The sequence below is a fragment of the Vulpes vulpes genome, chromosome 1 (assembly GCF_048418805.1).
Source record: "Vulpes vulpes isolate BD-2025 chromosome 1, VulVul3, whole genome shotgun sequence".
NCBI classification, from domain to species: Eukaryota; Metazoa; Chordata; class Mammalia; order Carnivora; family Canidae; genus Vulpes; species Vulpes vulpes.
Genome location: NC_132780.1, coordinates 78,729,613 through 78,752,251, shown reverse-complemented (window position 1 = coordinate 78,752,251; position 22,639 = coordinate 78,729,613). Strand labels below are relative to the sequence as shown.

At 37.4% G+C, this 22,639-nt stretch overlaps 1 protein-coding gene across 2 annotated transcripts; it reads left to right on the top strand.

Moving 5' to 3' along the window:
• The first annotated feature begins 1,173 nt into the window (after window positions 1-1,173).
• Window positions 1,174-10,442, top strand: VIP (vasoactive intestinal peptide). 2 transcript variants are annotated; one of them, XM_025998018.2, is made up of 7 exons: window positions 1,174-1,451; window positions 2,830-2,941; window positions 4,821-4,943; window positions 5,723-5,827; window positions 6,517-6,648; window positions 7,623-7,710; window positions 9,596-10,442. In XM_025998018.2, the coding sequence occupies exons 2-6, from the start codon at window positions 2,835-2,837 to the stop codon at window positions 7,666-7,668; spliced, it is 513 nt and encodes a 170-aa protein (XP_025853803.1). In that variant the 5' UTR covers window positions 1,174-1,451; window positions 2,830-2,834; the 3' UTR covers window positions 7,669-7,710; window positions 9,596-10,442. The 2 variants fall into 2 exon arrangements, with proteins under 2 accessions (XP_025853803.1, XP_025853804.1); XM_025998019.2 differs by having other exon boundaries at window positions 1,268-1,451; window positions 7,626-7,710.
• Window positions 10,443-22,639: the final 12,197 nt, after the last annotated feature.

The following is a 22,639-nucleotide window of genomic DNA, read 5'->3' as shown; positions in this document are numbered from 1 at the left end:
AAACAAATTTCCAGACATTTTGAAATTTAATTCATTTAATTTTTCTTGTAACTGGATTGGAAAATATGATTAAGCATAGCAGGATATTCTTTTACTGGATCAGCCTGGCTTTGAATGAAGCCAATAGATACTAAATTTTAAAGTAAAAGACAGGGGGCTTTACAGTGTTTCTCCCTTGAGGAACTTATGAACAAAAGTGTAAAAGAATACGCATGCTGGAAATTTTTTAAAATTATAGGAAAGATGGTATTTTACTTTGTTGTCCACGAAGTTTTCATGTGGTTATATTTTTACCTGAAACTCTGGCTTGAATAGATGCTGTCTAATTTGAATTAAAACCCCTACAAGCAGAAATTAAGTATTTATCAAAATACTCCACAAATACTTTCGAACTAGTTCTTTGAAACCTGTCAATTGACTAAACTGGAAATGTTCAATGGGTGTGAATGTATATTCAGGGATGGAGGGGAGAAACAGAATAATTCTATATAGTTCAGGGACTTATACAAGTGATGAAGATTTCTTCCTTTACAAAGGGAGAAAAATTGAATCCCTTGAGATATACAATCTGATTGTTTTTTGGATCATATGAGATCACATATATGAAAGTACATTGGGAATTACGATATTTTGTACAAATGTGAAACAGCAGTACCACTATGACTTTATACAACAGCGTGTATATTATGCTATCTTAGAGCCTTTCTGAAAGTTTTATCTTAGAAATAGTTTCAACACAAAGGAAATGTAATAATAGAAAGATAGGAAATTATTTCTAGATGTTTTGAAATTAGATTTCAGGAAAGACTAAATCAAAATTTACATGAATAACATAAAAAATTGTAAAGGCTTTAGAATTGATACTTTATGATAAAGGAGAATTATACATTTGTAGGCATAAGTGCTTGGGTTTTTTTTGCACCTGTTTCTGCACATAAAACTCTTATTTTCTTAAGGAACTCCAATGGCCCTGGTTAACAATCATTCTCCTACTTTCTTATTACTAATTAAAGATTAAAATATTTCATATTAAGGTTGGTACCTTTTTGTTATTGTTTATTTAAGGAAAAGTAAATTTCCTCTTTATATCTTACATCTTGAAGTTACTCACTATAAATTTATATAAATCAGACATAATGACAATTTAATAAGGACTCAAGCCTTATTCATCCCGTGGGAGTACTACTGTGACGTCTTTCAGAGAGCTTTGTGATTGCTCAGCCCTAAGTGTAAGCCCTATAAAATGATGGGCTTTGAAATGCTGGTCAGGGTAGAGTGAAAAGCAGTTGCCGGCAATAATAGCCAACCCATAGCCAGTACCAAGTTCTGGTTCAGCTCTGAGGGCAGAGAACTGCTGGAGCCTTTCTCCGCCTCATAGGACTTCAGCACCTAAGACAGCTCCAATATTCTTCTTCCATACAGAAAGCTCCTGAGGAACACTACTTGGCAAGGTGAGTAAAAACTTTACCTGTCTTCCTTTTCCCCCCTGCTCCTGCTTTCAAACTTTTCCCAGGGTATACTGAATATTTCTCTCTCTTGAAAAGAATTTTGTAATGTTCCTCCCTTACAACAACAAAGAACAGTTTCTCAGGTCACCTGGTAAGTGTAGAAATGCTTCAATTTCTTATATATTCATGGATTTTCTAAATTCCTTTGGTTAGAAGTTGCTTTGCCCTGTATGCTCAATACTTTTACTCAATACTGTTTTTTAAAATATATTAAAGTAAGAGGTTTTCTTTTAACCTGTTATATACATTTTTGACTGAAGGGTTTAGTGGGTACATTTGTTTTACAAGTTTCAACTTGCTTTTTTAGTGCTGTTCTATTTCATAAGTAAGTTATGTGAATCAAGGAAGCATTTTTTTCCTCTTTAAGTCTAAATTCTGTGATTTTTATAGACAGCAAGAAAATCAAAGCTCAAATTCCTAATTTTCTATGTAAGAACTGTTTAGAAATGAAATCTGTAAATGGATTAGATGTAAAAAAATAGTACAAACACTATTTTTAACATGTTTTTCCTTTTGTGGCAAAAATTATTTCAATGGTAATATGCAGTTTAATAATTTTTTAAAAGATTTTATTTATTTATTCATGAGAGACACAGAGAAAGAGAGAGAGGCAGAGACACAAGCAGAAAGAGAGAAGCAGGCTCCATGCAGGGAGCCCGATGTGGGACTCGATCCCAGGACTCCAGAATCATGCCCTGGGCCAAAGGCAGGCACTTAACCACTGAGCCACCCAAGGATCCCCAGTTTAATAATTTTTGATATTAATTTTCACTACTAAGTTGTTCAAATCCAGGCTTAAGGAAATAAGTTCCTAATAACCTCTACAATTAGAAGAGGAAAAAGAAATGTTTGTATAATTTTATACTGTTAAGTATATGTACATATATACATAAATAGACACACACATTATTAAATAGAGGATACTCCAGTGTTATATTAACTAGACACTAGAAAGTTAAACTGTTTCTTTAGTTTAAAAAAATACTAAATGTGAATGCTTGAATGCTAAAACTCTGTTACAAGAAGATTGTTCTCATGAGTACTTCCATACCTGTGAAGGTATGGCATTCCACATACACTTAGCACAACTCTGCCTGATGAGAGACAGTTGAAAAGGACCCTAAGTTTTATTCAAGCAGCTGTGACCAAGAAAAATCTTCCTGACTTAAAAATTATATTGCAGTTTAACTCTTTCTATAAGATGAAAATTACTTTTTCCAAACTCTGCAAGAGGCTTCAGAAATAACTACTAGACACTTAGAATTACTTTGTTGGTGATACCTTTGGTGGGAAAAGCTGATGTGATTCTCTCTCTTTCAAGGCACGATGGAAACCAGAAGTAAGTCCCAGCTACTTGTGCTGCTAACACTTGTCAGCATGCTCTTCTCCCACACGTTGGCATGGCCTCTTTTCGGAGCACCCTCTGCTCTGAGGTAAATATTCTTTCAATTCAGACAGTTCAACATTCCTTCTTCATCTATTGGGAATTTCCTATACATTATGTTGGACGACTCAATTTTTAAAGTTATGTATTATTTATTTAAATCTCTTGGTTGACGTGTTAAGCAAGTTTTTTGAACATCAGATCAACATGATTATATATATATATATATATATATATATATATATATATATATATATGCCACTTTCAGGGCATGAGAGACAGTGTAAATAACGTTTTAAGGATATGGTGGATCACATTTCCAAACAGGGAGGAAGGAGGATTTGACTTTTTTTCATTCAAAACCAGTTTTAGATAAGTAATGAGCTTTTATCCATTGTCATCTCAGTTCAATTCAGTTTCTGATGGAAAAAATTAGATGTTTAGTTGCCTGCCTCATTATAGTTCATTTTCAAGATCAATCAGTAAATAATCTTAAGGTTATAGGCTAATCAGTGAAACATAAATACAATCATACTGAACAGATACACCTATCAAGCCAGAATCAATTGGCCAATATTATGAATTGTGGAATAACTGATCTACTGAGATGCCCTGCCCCAGTGAATGAATTTTAATGTACTTGGTTTCAACCCTAAATTCTTAGTTTCACTGTTCTCTATGTTGTATTTCATGTCTCAAATTCATAAATTACAACACAACTCTTATTTAAAGCTTTCTCTGAAATAAATTTATCTTAGGAAGTAAACAGTAAATGAAAACTACATTAGTTTGATTTTGTCCTTCCACCGTACAGGCACCACTAGATCTAAAAACAAAATCATCACTTCTTTGCTCATTTTCCCATTTCTGATTCTTTTTTCAAGGAAGACTTATACTCCATAGACTTAATGATCTCATAGCTATTAGTGTTTGTGAAATCTGCTTAAAGCCAGATCTTATGTTGCTTTATAACCAAATAGAATGATTCTATCTGAATGGTTATATCACATATCACAACATACTATCATAAGAATGCTGAAGTTTGTTTGCATTGATTGCTAGGCCTCATACAAAGAGGAATGCTTATTACTTCCACCAACTACTACATCATCAAAATATGCACAAGTGTCCAGGAACTGACACACTCCTTAGAGGTTTACTCTAATAGTGAAAATCAACGCATTCATAATTTTAATAGTGTGCTGGTGTTCAAAATGTTCATGCATTAAAAAATATAGTCATATTCCATGTATAGCCATGACTATTCTTAGCCTTTCAGGAAAACATTGTGCATCCCTCATTAAAATTGTATTAATACATAAGATCAGAAATAAGAAGACTCCACAAAATTTGTTGAATTTGAGTAACTACTCAGAAATGGAGAGATTCTTTGTACTTGACTAATACAGAGAAATACATCACACTAAGGTGAATCTTCAGATTAAAGCTGATAGATCTAGAGAAAGAAAGGCAGTTAATATCCACCTCTTGAGAAATGTTCGACAAATGATACTAAACACCAACAAATACAAGAATTGCTCCCAGTTTTCATATTGAATACTTAAATTTTTTGCAGTTTCTATTTCATACAAAATCTTTCTATCTGTGAAAAACTTTGCAAACTGAAGCTTTCACCAACAGAGTATACTTTGCTTAATGCACTGATAGGATTGAACTCAGTAACTCTTATGTTTACTACAAACAGCTTGTAAAAGTTGCATGGCATCAGTTATATGGGCTAAAAAAAAATTCCACTATTTATACTCTAAACCATAGAAGCCAGTAAATCTCACTAATGCTATCCATATACTGGGAATGGGTAATACTTCTCAAGATTATTTAGTATCTTATTTCCAATGATTGTAAAATATAAGGGTTATCTTCTGAGAATGGAATAGATTATGGTTCTCCTGTCTGTTTCCTAATAGGTTGGATGAAAGAATGCCACTCGAAGGAGCAAATGAACCTGATCAAGTTTCCTTAAAAGTAGATGCTGACATCTTGCAAAATGCACTAGCTGAGAATGACACACCCTATTATGATGTGTCCAGGTGAGTTTGTTTTTTATTGAGATTTATTTTAGAAAGTAGGTTTTTGAAATATAAATATTTCACCTTTTGTGTCATTATGAAGCTATTCCTACAGTACATGTTAGAGGTTTCCATGTGCCATTGCTTCATGCAACCTGATTTACTGAAGCTCTAGCAGCTGTACATGATTTTCATGTAGAGAGATTGCAACAAGCTAGAATCAACAAATCCTTCACTTAACAGAGTGAACAATTCAAGTATAGACAGAGTAGCTCTATATGGAAGGCAAAGTGTAAAAATTCCTGATTTGGATGGGAAAGTTGGCTAACAGTCCCTATGGGCCTCTCTATCTTAAAAGATTTTGTTTCCAAATATGTTGACAGGAGAAATAGCAAAACATATAATAAGCTTTTTGCTAAAAATCAGAATAGTTTCTCCTTGTATATATCTTTATTCAGAGTAGAAGAAATAAAGCACCATTAATAAATAAGGAAAAACTCATTTAAATATATTATTTTTCCCAGCTATTGGAGAATTAGTTTAATTCAATTAATATGGAGACATGCTTCTAAAATTTAAATTCTTTAGTTTTTCAAAGTTTTGTGCTAGAAATATATATCTCAATATAAGTGATTAGAAAATATATCTTATTAGGTAGTCAAGAAGACTTCTTTTGCACTTAAGTTTGCATGAGAAGCTTTCAAATAGCTGCTAATACATTTCTTTCCTATTTAATGATGCAAAATAATATTTTAAGAAATTATTTAGGAAATAATGGCTATCCTTCTTCTGTCTTTTAGGAATGCCAGACATGCTGATGGAGTTTTCACCAGTGACTTTAGTAGACTTTTGGGTCAGCTTTCTGCCAAAAAATACCTTGAGTCCCTTATTGGAAAACGAGTTGGGTAAAGATGATTTATTATTTTTATCAAACACATTATGATTATTTAATCTGCAAGTTATTGTTTTTCACTGTTAGCATTTATATTCTTAAATAAAATATACAGGCCCATGGATTAGGGAAATAGACTTTTTAGTGATATCCTATTACTCATTGGCATACTTATTTTTCTTAAATGTCAATCATTTATAAATCTGCAATCAAATTGAACTAGACACAGTAAAAAAAAAAAGACATAATATAAACTGAATAAAATTTTAATATTTACCACAGTATTTGTTTTTTAATTCCTGATCAACCAAGACTTGGAAGTTCTTTCTTTAAATGGCCAATTGCTGAATATTTATATGGCACTATTCAGGGTGGCAAAGCTTTTAAGAATGTATTTTTAAAGAAATTTTCCTCCCAATGAAGCAGAACACAACTTCAACCATTTTCCTTTTTTAAAAATAAATTATTTGCTCAATTAGTACAAAATGTGTGTTAAGGTTCCCAGTAAGTACCAAAATATGTTGGAGTATTCATTGCTCCCTTATACTTAGGCTTAGATATATTTTCATTTCAGTCTTTTTGTAGTAGAAAAGACACTGGGCATTGGAATTCTTTTTTACCTGACTCCAAGAAATTTGGAACTTTGGCATATTTACCATTTCTTATTAAAACTCTTTGATTTCCTTTCCCTGTATTCTTTAGCAATAACATCTCAGAAGACCAGGGACCAATCAAACGCCACTCAGATGCAGTCTTCACTGACAACTATACCCGCCTTCGAAAACAAATGGCTGTAAAGAAATACCTGAACTCAATTCTGAATGGGAAGAGGAGGTAAAAAAACATAGAACTTGCTAAAATGAGAAATTATAAATGGGTTCAGAAATAAAAGCTACATAAGAAGAGTTATTTATCAATCTATCTCACTATCTACACTCTGTGAAGCAGTAATGTTCAACCTTGGCTGACATTAGACTACCTTGGAGAGTTTTTAAGATCTTGATGTATGCCTTACCCAAAACCAACTGCCAGAAAATTAGTGCCTAGGCATTGGGGTATTTTTTAAGGAGCTCCCCACTCGACTCTACTGTGCATCCAGTATGAAGAAAGAGACTGTGGAGACATCTACTCTGAATCTGGGAACAGGTTTTATCAGAAGTACTAGTTTTTTGGTTTTTAGGTTTTTAAAGATTTTATTTATTTGAGGGGGAGGAGCAAAGGAGAGAATCTTAGACAGTGTTGAGCCTAGAATCTACTGTGTAGCTCAATCTCATGACCTGAGCAGAAACCCACTGAGCCACCTTGGCACCCCCAGAAATGCCGTTTTTTTTTTTAAGATTTTAAAGTGCAGTCAATTAGCAATTTGACATCACAAGGAACTCCTTTCATATGCATAGTCAATACCTTTATTTTACCAAATTAAGCCATGAGTTCTTTTGTATTTGAATATTCTATGAGACCCATGTCTCTCTATGTGTATAAGTATTGGATTATAATAAATAGAAAGTGGGATGCTCTCTCTTTTTATTCCAATTATTTTTGTTTAGATGGTGAGAATGAAGAACAATATTGCTTGGGCAAGATCAGAGAAGATTAATGCCTTTGCCGGCCAGATCATAATTCTGTAAAAATAATTTTAGACACTTTAAGGACAATCTTAGTTAATAGCTAACCTCAAAGATAATTGGTTAGTCCTCAGTGCACTTTATAGAAACCAAAGAACAGCAAAAGTTATGCATCATCAGTTCCTTGGAAGCTTTCTCATTTAAGAACCTTCACATGCACACTTTTCTTTTTCTGGTCTGCAGCAGTGAGGGAGAATCGCCTGACTTTCCTGAAGAGCTAGAAAAATAATGGAAAGCTCTTTGAAGCAAAGCTGCTGACAACTTCCCAGTGGTAGGTGTATCTTTGTATTCTTATTTTTATTTTATTCTGAGAGCAAACATCTAATTATTTGAATAGTTAAGAGTCACTTGGTAAAAAACAGCTTAGAGTTCTCACAATGAGACCTTATAGAAAATGACACTTCTATCTGAAGTGGACTCTCACCCAGTAAACAGCTTAAAATGATTCATGCAGTGCTCTGATAGCAAAGAAGAGAAGGCTCACAATGGGCCAACAGTTTGCTACCTGCATGGTACTCCTAATTTACTCAGACTTATTCCTAACCTGTCGAGATATAAAACAGAAGAATCTGACTCATACTAATCAGAAATACTGGTTTTTTTCTTGAGACTCAAGCCATGTTGCTTTTATTAATTTAAGGGTTAGCCCTATAAATGACTGTTAACACCTCATTTAGTATACAGAGAAATACCCCAAAATTGCAGCATGGTTCCTTTTTATGAAAATACCAAGGCATTCGGTCTAATTTAATTCCTTGAACCATAGCAAGCTTCATGCAGCGAAGTTAAATTCAGCTTCTCTTACCTATATAGTGAATGTAGGTGCTACGATCCAATACTATTTATATTCAAATATTTTTTGAGCAAAGAAAACACGAGTAGACTTTTCCTTTGTTAAGTGATAAGCTTGTTATCCCAGTTGCTTTTACGGACATATGGATACAAGATGTAATTCTCCTGAGTAATGTCTACATTAGCTCATAAAAACATATTTATATTTGGCCAATGCCTAAAGGAATTTTATGTCATCATTGTATCAGAGGTTGGTAAACTTTCTCTATAAAAGGTTACTGAGTAAATATTTTTGGCTTTGTCAGTTATATGGTTTCTGTTACAACTACTCAAACTCTGCCCTTGTAGCCTGAAAGCAGCCACAGATGATATGTAAAATGAATGGGAGCTGCTGTTACAATAGTTTATTTGTAAAACCCAAAGGTAGACTGGACTACAATCTCTGACTAGGTCAAGGAGACTAAAATAGAAACATGCTCAGATGGAAGGCAATCCATGGTTATACTGAAGTTCCTGGAGCAGGGATCTAAGGTTTTTGTGAGAATCATCAAGTGGGAGACACCCGCCTGATTGGTTACTTTTGTCCACTAAGAGAGACAGATGCTCAGTGTCCTGCACTTGCTCACTCTTTATCATGTATAGACATTTCAAGAAACAAGTTCCTTTGCTCAAAGAAGAAAAATCACATACAGCTTCTTGAAAGAAAGTTTACAAAGAAGTAGTCTATTTCATTTAATTAAGAAATACAAGAGGCACTAAAATATAAAGGAGGTTTCATCATTTTATTTTTTGCAAGCCATAAGATCATTTATGAGATTCCACCCTCCCTTCTTTTCTTTTCTGAATGGGTAACTTTGGACAACTTCTTTTAATGGGAAATCCTGTGTGTCAACCATGTGGAAATTACAAATGGATACTTAAAATGGCTAATTAAAGCATCTCTTCACATCTCAGTTCCCTTTCTGATAATCAGTCCTTTGGAATATGAGTTCCTGATATTCCAGAACGTGATTTCCTATAATGACAGGCTATTCACAAAGGGAAATAGATGTGATAAAGTCAGTGGATGAATGAAGGAAACTAAGATGCTGTAAATAAAAATGTATTCTTAAAAGGTTTTATTTATTTATTCATGATAGACACACACACACACACACACACACACACACACAGAGAGAGAGAGAGAGAAAGGCAGAGACACAGGCAGAGGGAGAAGCAGGCTCCCTGCAGGGAGCCTGACATGGGACTCGATCACGGGTCTCCAGGATCAGGCCCTGGGCTGCAGGCGGCACTAAACCGCTGAGCACCCGGGGTGCCCAATAAAAATATTTTTATGCTTAAAACACCGATTCTTTCTTTTTCAGAATTCGTGAAGGAAAACGATAGAAGTAATTATATTTTGAGTTCTACATAAGTAATTCAAGAAAACAACTTCAATATCAAAACCAAATAAAATATATAGTGTTGTGAATGTTGTGATTTGTTTTATCCTAATGTAATAACTGTGATGTTTACATTGTAAATATTATTTGGGAGTTCTAAAATTTGTCTTTGACTCATAAAGATTATGTAATTTCATATGCTGTGTATCCTTTCTAACAAAAATATATTTAGTGATAAGTAAATACTAGGTTAATGCCAATTTTGTGAAGCTTTGGGGGAGAGTAATAGAGCACAAATGATGTGTGTATTTATAGAGCATACTTAACTATTCAGAAGCATGGAGCACATAATCAGTGTGTCTAAATTTGAATGTTAAGCAGCTAGGAAGCTGTGTTAAATAAACTGCAAAATGTCCAAGAGAAAACTAACAACAAAGATAAAAAGACATTCTTCAAAACAGATTTTCAGAAAGTGGTATACATTTTCACATTTTTAGGCATCATTTAATTTGAATAAGATTTAAAACCTCTCTAATCTGGATCTCTAATTGCCAAATGCTCTCTTCTGTTGTGATGTTCAAGTGAAAGAGAATGACCTCTGTTCCTGACATTGGACCTTTCTTTTCTGCTTGTGTGAAATATGTGTAAAATGGAAACTGAATGTCACTTTTGTTTTTCAGTAATAAATTTTTTTCCATAATTACTCAAATAATGCTTTGGTCATCAGCTTCATTCAGTGAAAGTACATTTGGAGACATGACTATTTTTCCAAAAGGATTGTAGGAAATTAAATAGAAAAAATAAAGAACTTTGATTATCATTGCAGACACTTTCTATTGTTTTGATTCTGTTAAATGATGCAGTGGTAACTCATGTTAGCTCTCAAGTTCCAAGCATTAGATAGTTTTGTGATGTTTGAGGTAGGACTGTGTTGATTCTGTGTGAGAGTTCTAAAATAGTGACTTAAATATGACAGAAATTTTTTGGTCACATTACACCAAAAGGGAAATATCATAGGTTAGTTTGAAGGTACTGCTCCATGAAGCCCTCAGAAATCTAAACCTCTCCTCTTCATGAAAATCGCAGCCAGCGTTCCAGTCATCATCACTACATTCTAGGCAGTAGGATGGAAGAAAATGCATAGGAAAAAGAGAGGCAAAGAGTTCATGCAGGTTCTCTTTTCACTGATATTTTTGCTAACAATCCCACTGACTAGAACATAGTTTATGATCAGAGTCATTTGTAAATCGGGCTAAAAAATGTTTAGTTTTTTTTTTCTGGATAGTCATGTGCCCTACTAAAAACTGGAGTTCTTATAAAATAATGAAAGATAGACTTCTGTGGGAATTTTTTATAAGTCTCAGGCTATGGATCTTAAATTCCTACCATAAGCCTTAAAGAAATGATAAAGAAGGTAAGAGTCAATAGACCCTCACAAGGCAAAATTATCATCACAAGGCAAAATTTTGTTCAAGTTCATTTGCTACAATTAGAACAAATGGATATATATGGAGAGACTAGTATAGAACTACCAGTAAATGCAAAGCAATTTACACAAGTTGAAGTGAATTGGACTAATTGTATCTTTTGCTCATTTCTGATTTTGCATAGCATTAAATTAAATTATAGCATAGCATTAAATTAGGTGAACTTTCTAGGCAAAGTACTACAGTGAAAACCAAAAACTTCTAGATGTTATTTGCACATAAGAAGCTTGTAAAGATCAAATGAGGACATAATTGTAGCACAATTTAAGTGTGAATCTAAGAATTTTATTATCTTATTAATGTAAGTCTTTTCAATTTAGTCCCTATTTCTTTAAGAAATATTGATCAAATGAATATGACATGCAGTTTAGAGATCTGAGAGATGAGTGCTCTGAGCAGAAGGAACAGCAAGTGCAAGTGAGGGGCAAATCAAATCGGACAGCAAGGAAGCCAATGTGGCCAGAGCAGTGTGAGCTGGACTGGACAGAGGACATGAGATCAGGGAGGTTACTAAAGACCTTGTGAGACCTCACAGGCCAGCACAAGGATTTAGCAGTGAGATGAGGAGATGTGGCTGAGTTTTAGATAATGGTGAAATATTATCTGAACTGCATTTTAACAGGATCATTCTGGCTGCTGTGTTGGGTATAGGGTGAAGGGGTGCTGAGGGGGGAAGCAGGAGGAGGATTTTATTGCTATAAATCAGGCAAATGATGATGGTGGTGACCAGGGTTTACACAGTGCAGGTGGTGAGAAGTGGAGTCTGCATATGTTTCAAAAGTGGAGTCAGACTTTTTGCTAATAGTTTAAAGATATGGAAGAGAAAAGTCCAGAATGATTCCAAGGTAAATTCCTGAGCAATTGAAGAATAAGGGCTATGAACTAGAATGAAAAATATTGAGGAGGTGGGTGGTTCCAGGGGAGGATGGGTTTAGTTTTGGACATGTTATATACCTGAGGATGTGTGGGGTTGCAGGTCAAAGGTTGGAAGACTTCAGGATAGAAATAGGATTTAAAGACACAAATTGTGAGATCATCAAGGGACTAAATGTAGCTTAAGAAGAATCCCAACACATAACACCTGGGTGTATTAATTAACTTGGACTGCCATAACAGGGTGCCACAGACTGGGTTAAAAGCAATAGAAATTTATTGTCTCACAGTTCTGGAGGCAAAAGTCTGTGCAAGATGTTGGCTGGATGGTTTCCTCCTGAGTAATAGGAGGGAGAATCTGATCCATGACTCTCTTTGGCTTCTGATGGTTTGTTGGCAGTCTTTGGTTTATAGAAGCATCACCTAGGTCTTGATCTTGATCTTCACATGGTGTCATCCCTGTGTATGTGTCTCCAAAATTCCCCATTTTATAAGGCCTTGAGTCGTATTGGATTAGTGACCATACTAATGAGAAAGTGTGTAGTTCTGGAAAACAAGTAAAGAAATCCTTTCAAAGAAAGAAGTCATCATTAGCAGATCTATATGTGCCACTGTAAAATAAGATTCATTTATTGATTTCTTAAACAAATGTTTATGTGTCCTACACTGTTCTAAGTTCTGACAACGTAACAGTGAACAAAACAGACAAATTCCTACCCACATAGCTCACATTCTATTGAGGGAAACAGATGATAAATGACATAGTTAAGTAAAATACATATTATAGTAGAAAGTTAAAGGTGTGAAGGGAAAAACAATAATGCAGGGAAAGAGGATGTGAAGTGTTAAAAAAAAGAAGGTTGAAACTTTAAAGTTTCTATAGGAAACATCACAAGAAGGTGAATTTGAGAAGAGCCCTGAAAGAAATGGTGAAATTAGTTGAGAATCTCTATGGGAAGAACATTCTAGGCAAAGGGAATTCCAGATGCAAAAGCCTTTAAATGGGGACTTATTTAATATTTTAGGCAGACAGGAGGCCAATTTGGCTTTAAGTGGTGCAAATGACAGAAACATAATGTAAGAGAGGTTATGAGGAACCAAGCCTCATAGGGACATCCCAAGTCATAGCAAAAGTCTAGTTTTATTTTGAAGCAGTTGGGCAATGATTAACAGAATTGGTTGTCATCACAAGCCTTCACAAAAATAGTATTGGTGGAATAATGTGGATAAAAGCCGGGTTGGAATGTATCCAAGAGAATGGGGAGAGGGATGTCTATATTGTGAATACTGATGACTCTGAGGTGTCTTCCTGCTTAGAAGAGCAAAGAAGAGGGGAGGGGTCTGGGGTGGGGAGAGATCAAGTAATTTGTTTTTTATGGGGGAGAAATATCAAAAACATGTTTGCACGCTGAAAGAAATGGAAGAACAGGAAATCTGCTGATGCTAGGTAAAGGGAGATTTTGCTTGATTCATACCCTTTAGATGAAGAGCAAATGAATGATACACCAGGGGCAGGGCTGACATTTGCATTGCACAGTACTCTTCAACAGGCAGAGAGAGTGTTTGGGGCAAAGGTGGATGAATGGGTGGATGAGGCAGTAAAGTTATGGGTTCCATGGGTTATGGGTTATAGGTTCCAAACTTAGGTTCAGCTGCCCACCACTCAAAGATTAATACTTGAGAGACAAGTGAAGGTAGGAAAGGAATGTTCACTTTGTTCAAGAACCGACAACCTGGGAAGATGGCCGTCTAATGTCCCAAAGACCATCTTCCCTGTCCAGGTGAAGCTGAAGGGTTCTAAAGTGGGGACAGGAATGCGGGGGGCAGGATGGCGGAAGAGCAGGGTCCCCAAGTCACCCGTCCCCACCAACTTACCTAGATAATTTTCAAATCATCCTGAAAACCTACAAATTTGGTCTGAGATTTAAAGAGAGAACAGCTGGAATGCTACAGTGAGAAGAATTTGTGCTTCTATCAAGGTAGGAAGATGGAAAAAATAAAGAAATAAAAAAGCCCCCAAGGGGGAGGGGCCTGGCGAGGAGCTGCTAAGGCCGGAGCGAGCGGCCCCAGGACCAGAGAGCCCAGCCCTGGAGAAGCAGGAGCTTCACCAACCTTCCCGGAGGGAAAGGCCCTCACAGGGAGTTGGAGCAGGACCCCAGGAGGGGCGGGGATGCCCTCAGGGTCCCAGGGGCACTAACAGACACCTGCACCCTAGGGAGACCAGGCCACACCCGCGGCCGAGCTCCCTAAAGGGCTGCAGCGCGTGCAGCTCCGAGGTGGCTCTGCACAGAGGGGGCTGTGGCCCGGGAGCACGATCCAGCAGCACAGGCTCCAGAGCACAGGGTGCCGGGACACAGCCCAGGATCCGGCGCTCCCCTCGAGACAGGCGGAGGCCGGGAGGGCACAAGACAGTGAGGACGCTCCTGCCCCCGGGCAGCCCCGAACTGTGCAGAACAGCGCCTCCGCCCCCGGAGCGTGAGGCCCCCGTGGACCGGGAGACTGTGGTGTTTGCTGCTGGAGCTGACTCCAGAGCTGGAGAGCTGGCCGCTGCCACTGGTTATTCCTCCTGGTGTCACCGTGTGCCTGGGACTGAGCAGGGGCCTCACAGGATAGACAGCTCCCACTAAGCCCTGCACTTGGCAGGGGGCTGAGCAGCTCCCCCAGGTGCACACACCTGAGAATCAGCACAGCAGGCCCCTCCCCCAGAAGAGAAGCTAGAAGGACAGGGGAAAAACAAGCTATTGACCAAGCAGCACTGGAAAGTTCCAGGGGAAGTTGAGGGATTTACAGTATATACAGAGGATACTCCCCCTTGTTTTTTTTGTTTGTTTGTTTCCCCTCCTTTTTCCTTCTTCTTTCTTCTTCTTCTTCTTCTTCTTCTTCTTTCTTGCAATCTCTCTTTTTCTCCTTTTTTCACTACTTGTTTTTGGCCACTCTGCACTTAGCAAAATGACTAGAAGGAAAAACTCACCTCAAAAGAAAGAATCATAAACAGTCTTCTCTCACACAGAGTTACAAAATTTGGATTATAATTCAATGTCAGAAAGCCAATTCAGAAGCACTATTATAAAGCTACTAGGTGGCTCTAGAAAAAAGCATAAAGAATTCAAGAGACTTCATGACCGCAGAATTTAGATCTAATCAGACCGAAATTAAAAATCAATTAAATGAGATGCAATCCAAACTGGAGGTCCTAACGACAAGGTTTAATGAGGTAGAATGAGTGACATAGAAGACAAGTTGATGGCAAGGAGGGAAACTGAGGAAAAAAGAGAAAAACAATTAAAAGATCATGAGGATAGGTTAAGGGAAATAAATGACACCCTCAGACGGAAAAAATCTACATTTAATTGGGGTTCCCGAGGGTGCCAAAAGTGCAAGGCTAGCTTTTGTATTTGAGTTCTTTCCAGTTTTTGGATGGATGCTTGCACCTAAAGGAGATGGAGGAAAAACAGAAAATAGATCCTACACCCAGCAGAAGAAGAGAATTAATAAAGATTCGAGCAGAACTCCATGAAATACAGACCAGAAGAACTGTGGAACAGATTAACAAAACCAGGAGTTGGTTCTTTGAAACAATTAATAAGATGGATAAACCATTAGCCAGCCTCATTAAAAAGAAGAGAGAAAGACTCAAATTAATAAAATCATGAATGAGAGAGATCACCACCAAAACCAAGAAAATACAATCGATCTTAAAAACTTATTATGAGCAGCTTTACGCCAATAAATTAGGCAATCTAGAAGAAATGGACATATTTCTAGAAAACCACAAACTACCAAAACTGGAAAAGGAAGAAATAGAAAACCTGAACAGGCCGATAACCGGGGAGGAAATTAAAGCAGTCATCAAAAACCTCCCAAGACACAAAAGTCCAGGGTCGGATGGCTTCCCAGGGGAATTCCATCAAATGTTTAAAGAAGAAAGAATACCTATTCTACCAAAGCTCTTTGGAAAGATAAAAAGAGATGGAGTACTTCCAAACTCGTTCTATGAGGCCAGCATCACCTTAATTCCAAAGCCAGACAAAGACCCCACCAAAAAGGAGAATTACAGACCAATATCCCTGATGAATATGGATGCAAAAATTCTCAACAAGATACTAGCCAATAGGATACAACAATACATTACGAAGATTATTCACCATGACCAAGTGGGATTTATCCCCAGGATGCAAGGCTGGTTCAACACTCATAAAGCAATCAATGTGATTGATCATATCAGCAAGAGAAAAACCAAGAACCATATGATCCTCTCAATAGATGCAGAGAAAGCATTTGACAAAATACAGCATCCATTCCTGATCAAAACTCTTGAGAGTGTAGGGATAGAGGGAATATTCCTCAGCATCTTAAAAGCCGTCTACTAAAAGCCCACAGCAAATATCATTCTCAATGGGGAAACCCTGTGGGCCTTTCCCCTAATATCAGGAACACAACAAGGATGCCCACTCTCACCACTGCTATTCATAATATTACTAGAAGTCCTAGCCTCAGCAATCAAGCAACAAAAAGAAATAAAAGGCATTCAAATTGGCAAAGAAGAAGTCAAACTCTCCCTCTTCGCTGATGACATGATACTCTACATAGAAAACCCAAAAGCCTCCACCCCTAGATTGCTAGAACTTATACAGTAATTTGGTAGCGTGGCAGGATACAAAATCAATACCCAGAAATCAGTGGCATTTCTATACACTAACAATGAGACTGCAGAAAGAGAAATTAAGGAGTCAATCCCATTTACAACTGCACCCAAAAGCATGAGAGACCTAGGAATAAACCTAACCAAAGAGGTGAAGGATCTATACCCTAAAAACTACAGAACACTACTGAAAGAAATTGAGGAAGACACAAAGAGATGGAAAAATATTCCATGCTCATGGATTGGCAGAATTAATATTGTGAAAATGTCAATGTTACCCAGGGAAATTTACACGTTTAATGCAATCCCTATCAAAATACCATGGACTTTCTTCAGAGAGTTGGAACAAATCATCTTAAGATTTGTGTGGAATCAGAAAAGACCCCGAATAGCCAGGGGAATTTTAAAAAAGAAAACCATAGCTAGGGGCATCATGATGCCAGATTTCAGGTTGTACTACAAAGCTGTGGTCATCAAGACAGTGTGGTACTGGCACAAAAACAGACACATAGATCAATGGAACAGGATAGAGAACCCGAAGTGGACCCTCAACTTTATGGTCAACTAATATTCGATAAAGGGGGAAAGACTATCCATTGGAAGAAAGAGTCTCTTCAATAAATGGTGCTGGGAAAATTGGACAGCCACATGCAGAAGAATGAAACTAGACCACTCTCTTGCACCATACACAAGATAAACTCAAAATGGGTGAAAGATCTAAATGTGAGACAAGATTCCATCAAAATCCTAGAGGAGAACACAGGCAACACCCTTTTTGAACTCAGCCACAGTAACCTTTTGCAAGATACATCCACGAATGCAAAAGAAACAAAAGCAAAAATGAACTATTGGGACTTCATCAAGATAAGAAGCTTTTGCACAGCAATTGATACAGTCAACAAAACTCAAAGACAACCTACAGAATGGGAGAAGATATCTCCAAATGACATATCAGATAAAGGGCTAGTTTCCAAGATCTATAAAGAACTTCTTAAACTCAACACCAAAGAAACAAACAATCCAATCATGAAATGGGCAAAAGACATGAAGAGAAATCTCACAGAGGAAGACATAGACTTGGCCAACAAGCACATGAGAAAATGCTCCGCATCACTGGCCATCAGGGAAATACAAATCTAAACCACCATGAGATACCACCTCACCCCAGTCAGAATGGTGAAAATTAACAAGACAGGAAACAACAAATGTTGGAGAGGATGTAAAGAAAGGGGAACCCTCCTGCACTGTTGGTGGGAATGTGAACTGGTGCAGCCACTCTGGAAAACTGTGTGGAGGTTCCTCAAAGAGGTAAAAATAGACCTGCCCTGCGACCCAGCAATTGCACTGCTGGGGATTTACCCCAAAGATACAGATGCAGTGAAACGCCGGGACACCTGCACCCTGATGTTTCTAGCAGCAATGTCCACAATAGCCAAACTGTGGAAGGAGCCTCGGTGTTCATCGAAAGATGAATGGATAAAGAAGATGTGGCCTATGTATACAACGGAATATTACTCAGCCATTAGAAACGACAAATACCCACCATTTGCCTCGACGTGGATGGAACTGGAGGGTATTATGCTGAGTGAAATAAGTCAATCAGATAAAGGCAAATATTATATGGTCTCATTCATTTGGGGAATATAAAAAATAGTGAAAGGGAATAAAGGGGAGAAAAAATGAGTGGGAAATATCAGAGAGGGAGACAAAACATGAGAGACTCCTAACTCCTAACTCCTAACTCTGGGAAACAAACAAGGTGGAAAGGGAGGTGGGCGGGGGGTGGGGGTGACGGTGACCGGCACTGAGGGGGGCACTTGATGGGATGAGCACTGGGTATTATGCTATATATTGGCAAATTGAACTCCAATAAAAAGGAATTTCAAAAAAAGAAAGGGGGGACACACAGGAAAAAGGAGAGGAGCTCTGTGCAGGGGAAGCTGATGGCCAGGTGGTTACTTGTATGTCAACAGGACCCTGAACTGACTCGCTGGCATCATTGGGAGCTACTCTGAACTGTGGTCAGGTCTTATCTTCTGGAAAAGTTTGATAGTTTACTCCTTAAAGCTGGTGGTCTACAAGTCTCAAGGAAAGTAGATTAGCTCTGCTATAGGTCAAGGGATTTAAGTCAGCAAGCCAGATTACAGACAAGCTTGAAACAAGTGAACCCTTAAGACTCAGTGAGGGAGCTGTTACAGTAGAAGTTCATGAAATGCTTCTCTGTGACATCTGTTTTCTCCAGGAAATAGCTTTGAGATAGGTAAGGAGGTAGTGGAGATGTGAGAAAAGTTAGAAAAGAATGAAATACTTTAATAGATGAGTGAGCAAGTAAATGAAGTAGGAAAAATTCTTTTCTGATCTGAACAATTCAGTGATGAAGGAGGTAATTTAGAAACATGGATCAATTTAGTCTGAGATTATTTTTAAATTATCTTGAAAGTTTAATGAAAGCTAAGCAACTTTTCCTCGAAATATGCATATTTAAATTTCTGTGCTTTTGGAACAGTCTCTGAATCTTGCTTATGCTTGGAATTTTAGGGGCTTCATTGATTGATCTGTAAAAATCATGAGGCTGGTAGTTGTGTTGGTTGGAGTTAGGCAGAAGAGACCCTGCAAATAGAGAAAATGATATGTAGACCCTTAAAGTCATCCAAAGGTGAAGCCCTAAGATTTAGAGTACAGTAGTGGTAATGAGAAAGGAAAGGAGTGATAGTGAGAGCTTACATAGCAGGCACTTCCCTACTGTCTTCATATTGTTACATCATATCAAATGTATGAGGTACGTACTATATAGTCAAGTCACTTTTGAGATGAAGAAGCAGAAATACGAAGTAGATAACAAAAGCCACGACCCTAGAAACTCTTGAAGAAATGTTCTATGCAGTCCCCTGGTGAGTCTTATTAAGACTCCAGAAAAACTATGTGACTTTCTCCAGGTTATAAAATTATTTGGTGGCAGAGCAGGGAATAAGGCTCAGAAGCTTTCTGCATCTCACTCACTTTCATACCTGGTACTGAAATTGTCAAAATTCAATGCATTCTACACAGATTCCTTTGACATTTACCCTAGTCTCAGTCCCATCTCTGCAGAGCCTGCCCTGCCCTCCTGGTATCTCAGAGGTCAGCCTGTTAAGAAGCCAGAGTACTCATTGCAGCGTCAGGCTTTTCCAAACAGTGCTCTGCTTCTCTCCTTATGCCTAGGAAGCATGGAAGACCCCAGACCCCACTCTGTTTCAGCAGAGATTCTGGATGGCAGCCTTTCCCATCTCACTCCCTCCATAAGGATGGGCAATGTCTGCTGGTGTGTCCCATTCTGCTCCGTCTCCTGTGTCCTCAACTTTCCTTATCTCTTAGGTTTCTGAAGCCTTAGCTTAGCCTAGAAATCCAGTTTCAGCTAACTCATGCCCCACTCTTTGTTGACCCTTTCCAGGGGCTTCCCTGTGGTTTTCCTTACTTCATGTGGAACAGAAGGAAGATTTGGTAGTGCCTCAAATGGGCCTTGTCTGTGAACGTGGCTCTTGCCCCCCTTTTCCCTCCCACATCCCATTTCTCTCTATGGAACTCCATCTCTGTCTGCAATTGGGCAGAAGTTGCAAAGGGTCACAAAGGTTTTATTTGTGAGTGTGGGTCCCGTTCTGAACAGCCCGAACTATTTCCTACCTGTGATATTCTCACTTCCCATTTGTTCCCTCCTCCTAGTTTATTTTCTCTTTGCTCCCTGCATGCTCTTTATCACTATAGATAGTGCTTTCCTGTGATTACTAGAAAAGAAATATCTAAGGGGTCTGGGTTTTGATATATTTCAAATTTTTTTTTAAATTTTTTATTTATTTATGATAGTCACAGAGAGAGAGAGAGAGGCAGAGACACAGGTGGAGGGAGAAGCAGGCTCCATGCACCGGGAGCCTGATGTGGGATTCGATCCCGGGTCTCCAGGATCGCGCCCTGGACCAAAGGCAGGCGCTGCACCACCCAGGGATCCCTTTGATATATTTCAAATAATAGAAAATACCTACCATTTAACCCATCAACCTATTGTGTCTGTAACAATATGAATAACTTTTTTAGTGACAATCTCTAAAATGACCATCTCTAAAGAAGTTGCCTCTTGATTTACATATGACATGAATTTAAAAGGTCTTGTTTTAGTGTATTATACAACATTCATCTCAGTGCTTTGGTCATTGAGTGAGGTCCTTTCTGTGGCTTTGACACTTGTGCCTGACTTGAAAAAAGAGGAACTTTCATTTTTATCTTGACTTACATTTATAAATTCATATGTGATGCACAATTAGCAATACATTATCCCTTTGCAATTTGAATTACATTTTAAGGTGCCTGCAATATAAGAGCTAATTAGCAAAAAAAAACAAAAACAAAAACAAAAAACACCTTATGTTTGGTTTACTCCGTAGTAGGATAAATGTTTGAAATATTAACTGCTGTGTTAGTATTTTGTACACCATTGATTAAATTTGGCACCTCATCGGGGGAGGCGGAATAGTGGCACCTGAGGATGTCCATCCCTTAATCTCTGAAATTTATGAGTATGTTAGCTTACAAAGTAAGAGACTTTGCAGATGTGATTAATTTAAAGGTCCTAAAATAAGAAGATTATCCTGGATTATTCAAGTATCCCAATGTAAACACAAGGGTTCCTTAAAGAGTGAAGTGGACGGTCTGTAGAGTCCGAGAAGGAGATGTGACAATATAGAGATTGGAGAGATGCTGATGCTTAGAGTAGATCAGGAATCAGAAAATGCAGGAGGTTTCTGGAAGCTGGAAAAGGCAAGGAAAAAATTCTCTCCTAGAGTTTCAGAAGGATTATAGCCCTGCCTATATCTTGATAGCAGCCTCATTAGACTAAGTTTGGATTTTTGTCCTCCAGACCCATGAAATAATAAATCTATGTTGTTTTAAGCCCGGAGGCTTATGGAAACTCACTACAGCAGCATAGATTATCAATACAATTGTCCTCCAATTACAATAAAACTCAAGTCTGGCCTCCATTGTTTTAGGGTAGATTGTTATAACCACTGAAATTAAAATTTTCTTTGAATTTTATAGTATAATTCCAGGGGAAAAGCAGGTGTCAAAACCTGAATTTGCTGAGGTAAACCCGAATTGACTAAGATGATAATAAATTGAGATTTTTAAAAAATATTAAAGATAATAAGTGCTTGAAGTACAAATTAATTTCAGTTATAAAAATAGTCATATTCTTATACATCTGAGTTCAAAATTTGACTAAGATTAATGTCCTCTAAAATTATATTAGAAATCATTCTTTATAGACCTGAAAAGAATATTTATTTCTTCCTTTGCCTTCAGTCAATACATACAAAATCTACCAATGACATAGTATTACAAGGGTTTTTCCAATCCAAAATGGTAGACTGAGCCCATGAATGTGTCTCCTTATTCCCCAAATATCATTCACCTAATGGGAAGAGTAAGGAAATATTATTTCATATAACAAAGAATTAAAAGGGAGCCATGAGTGGTCAAGAGATTGCAATATATTTTGAGGGGAAGATGGGCAGTTCATTTAAGAGTGGATCCATGGAACAACTATGAGAGACTAAATACTGACAGTCTGTGGCTGATGACTTATCCTACAGAAAAGCTCGGATGTACTTGCATTATGGCAAGTCCAATAACTATTGTTTTCATGTAGAAATTCCTCCCCGGCATTTATTGGAAAACTTGTACACTTCAGCAATTATAGAAAAAGTCAGCTGAGAAATTGAAAATGCAAGAACTAAAGTTTAACAATCTACATAGAAATGTTCCTTGTTTGAAGGAATTCACTCATATAGCTAGGGCTGTCATAACAAAGTACTGTAGACTAATGACTTAAACAACAGAAATTAAATGCCTCACAGTTCTAAAGGCTAGAGTCTAAAATCGAGCTGTCAGCAGAGTAGTTCCTTTCGAGGCTTTTCTCCTTGAATTGTAGATGGCAATTTTCTCTGTGTCTTCACATGGTCTTTCCTCTGTCACACACATGTCTGTGTCCAAATT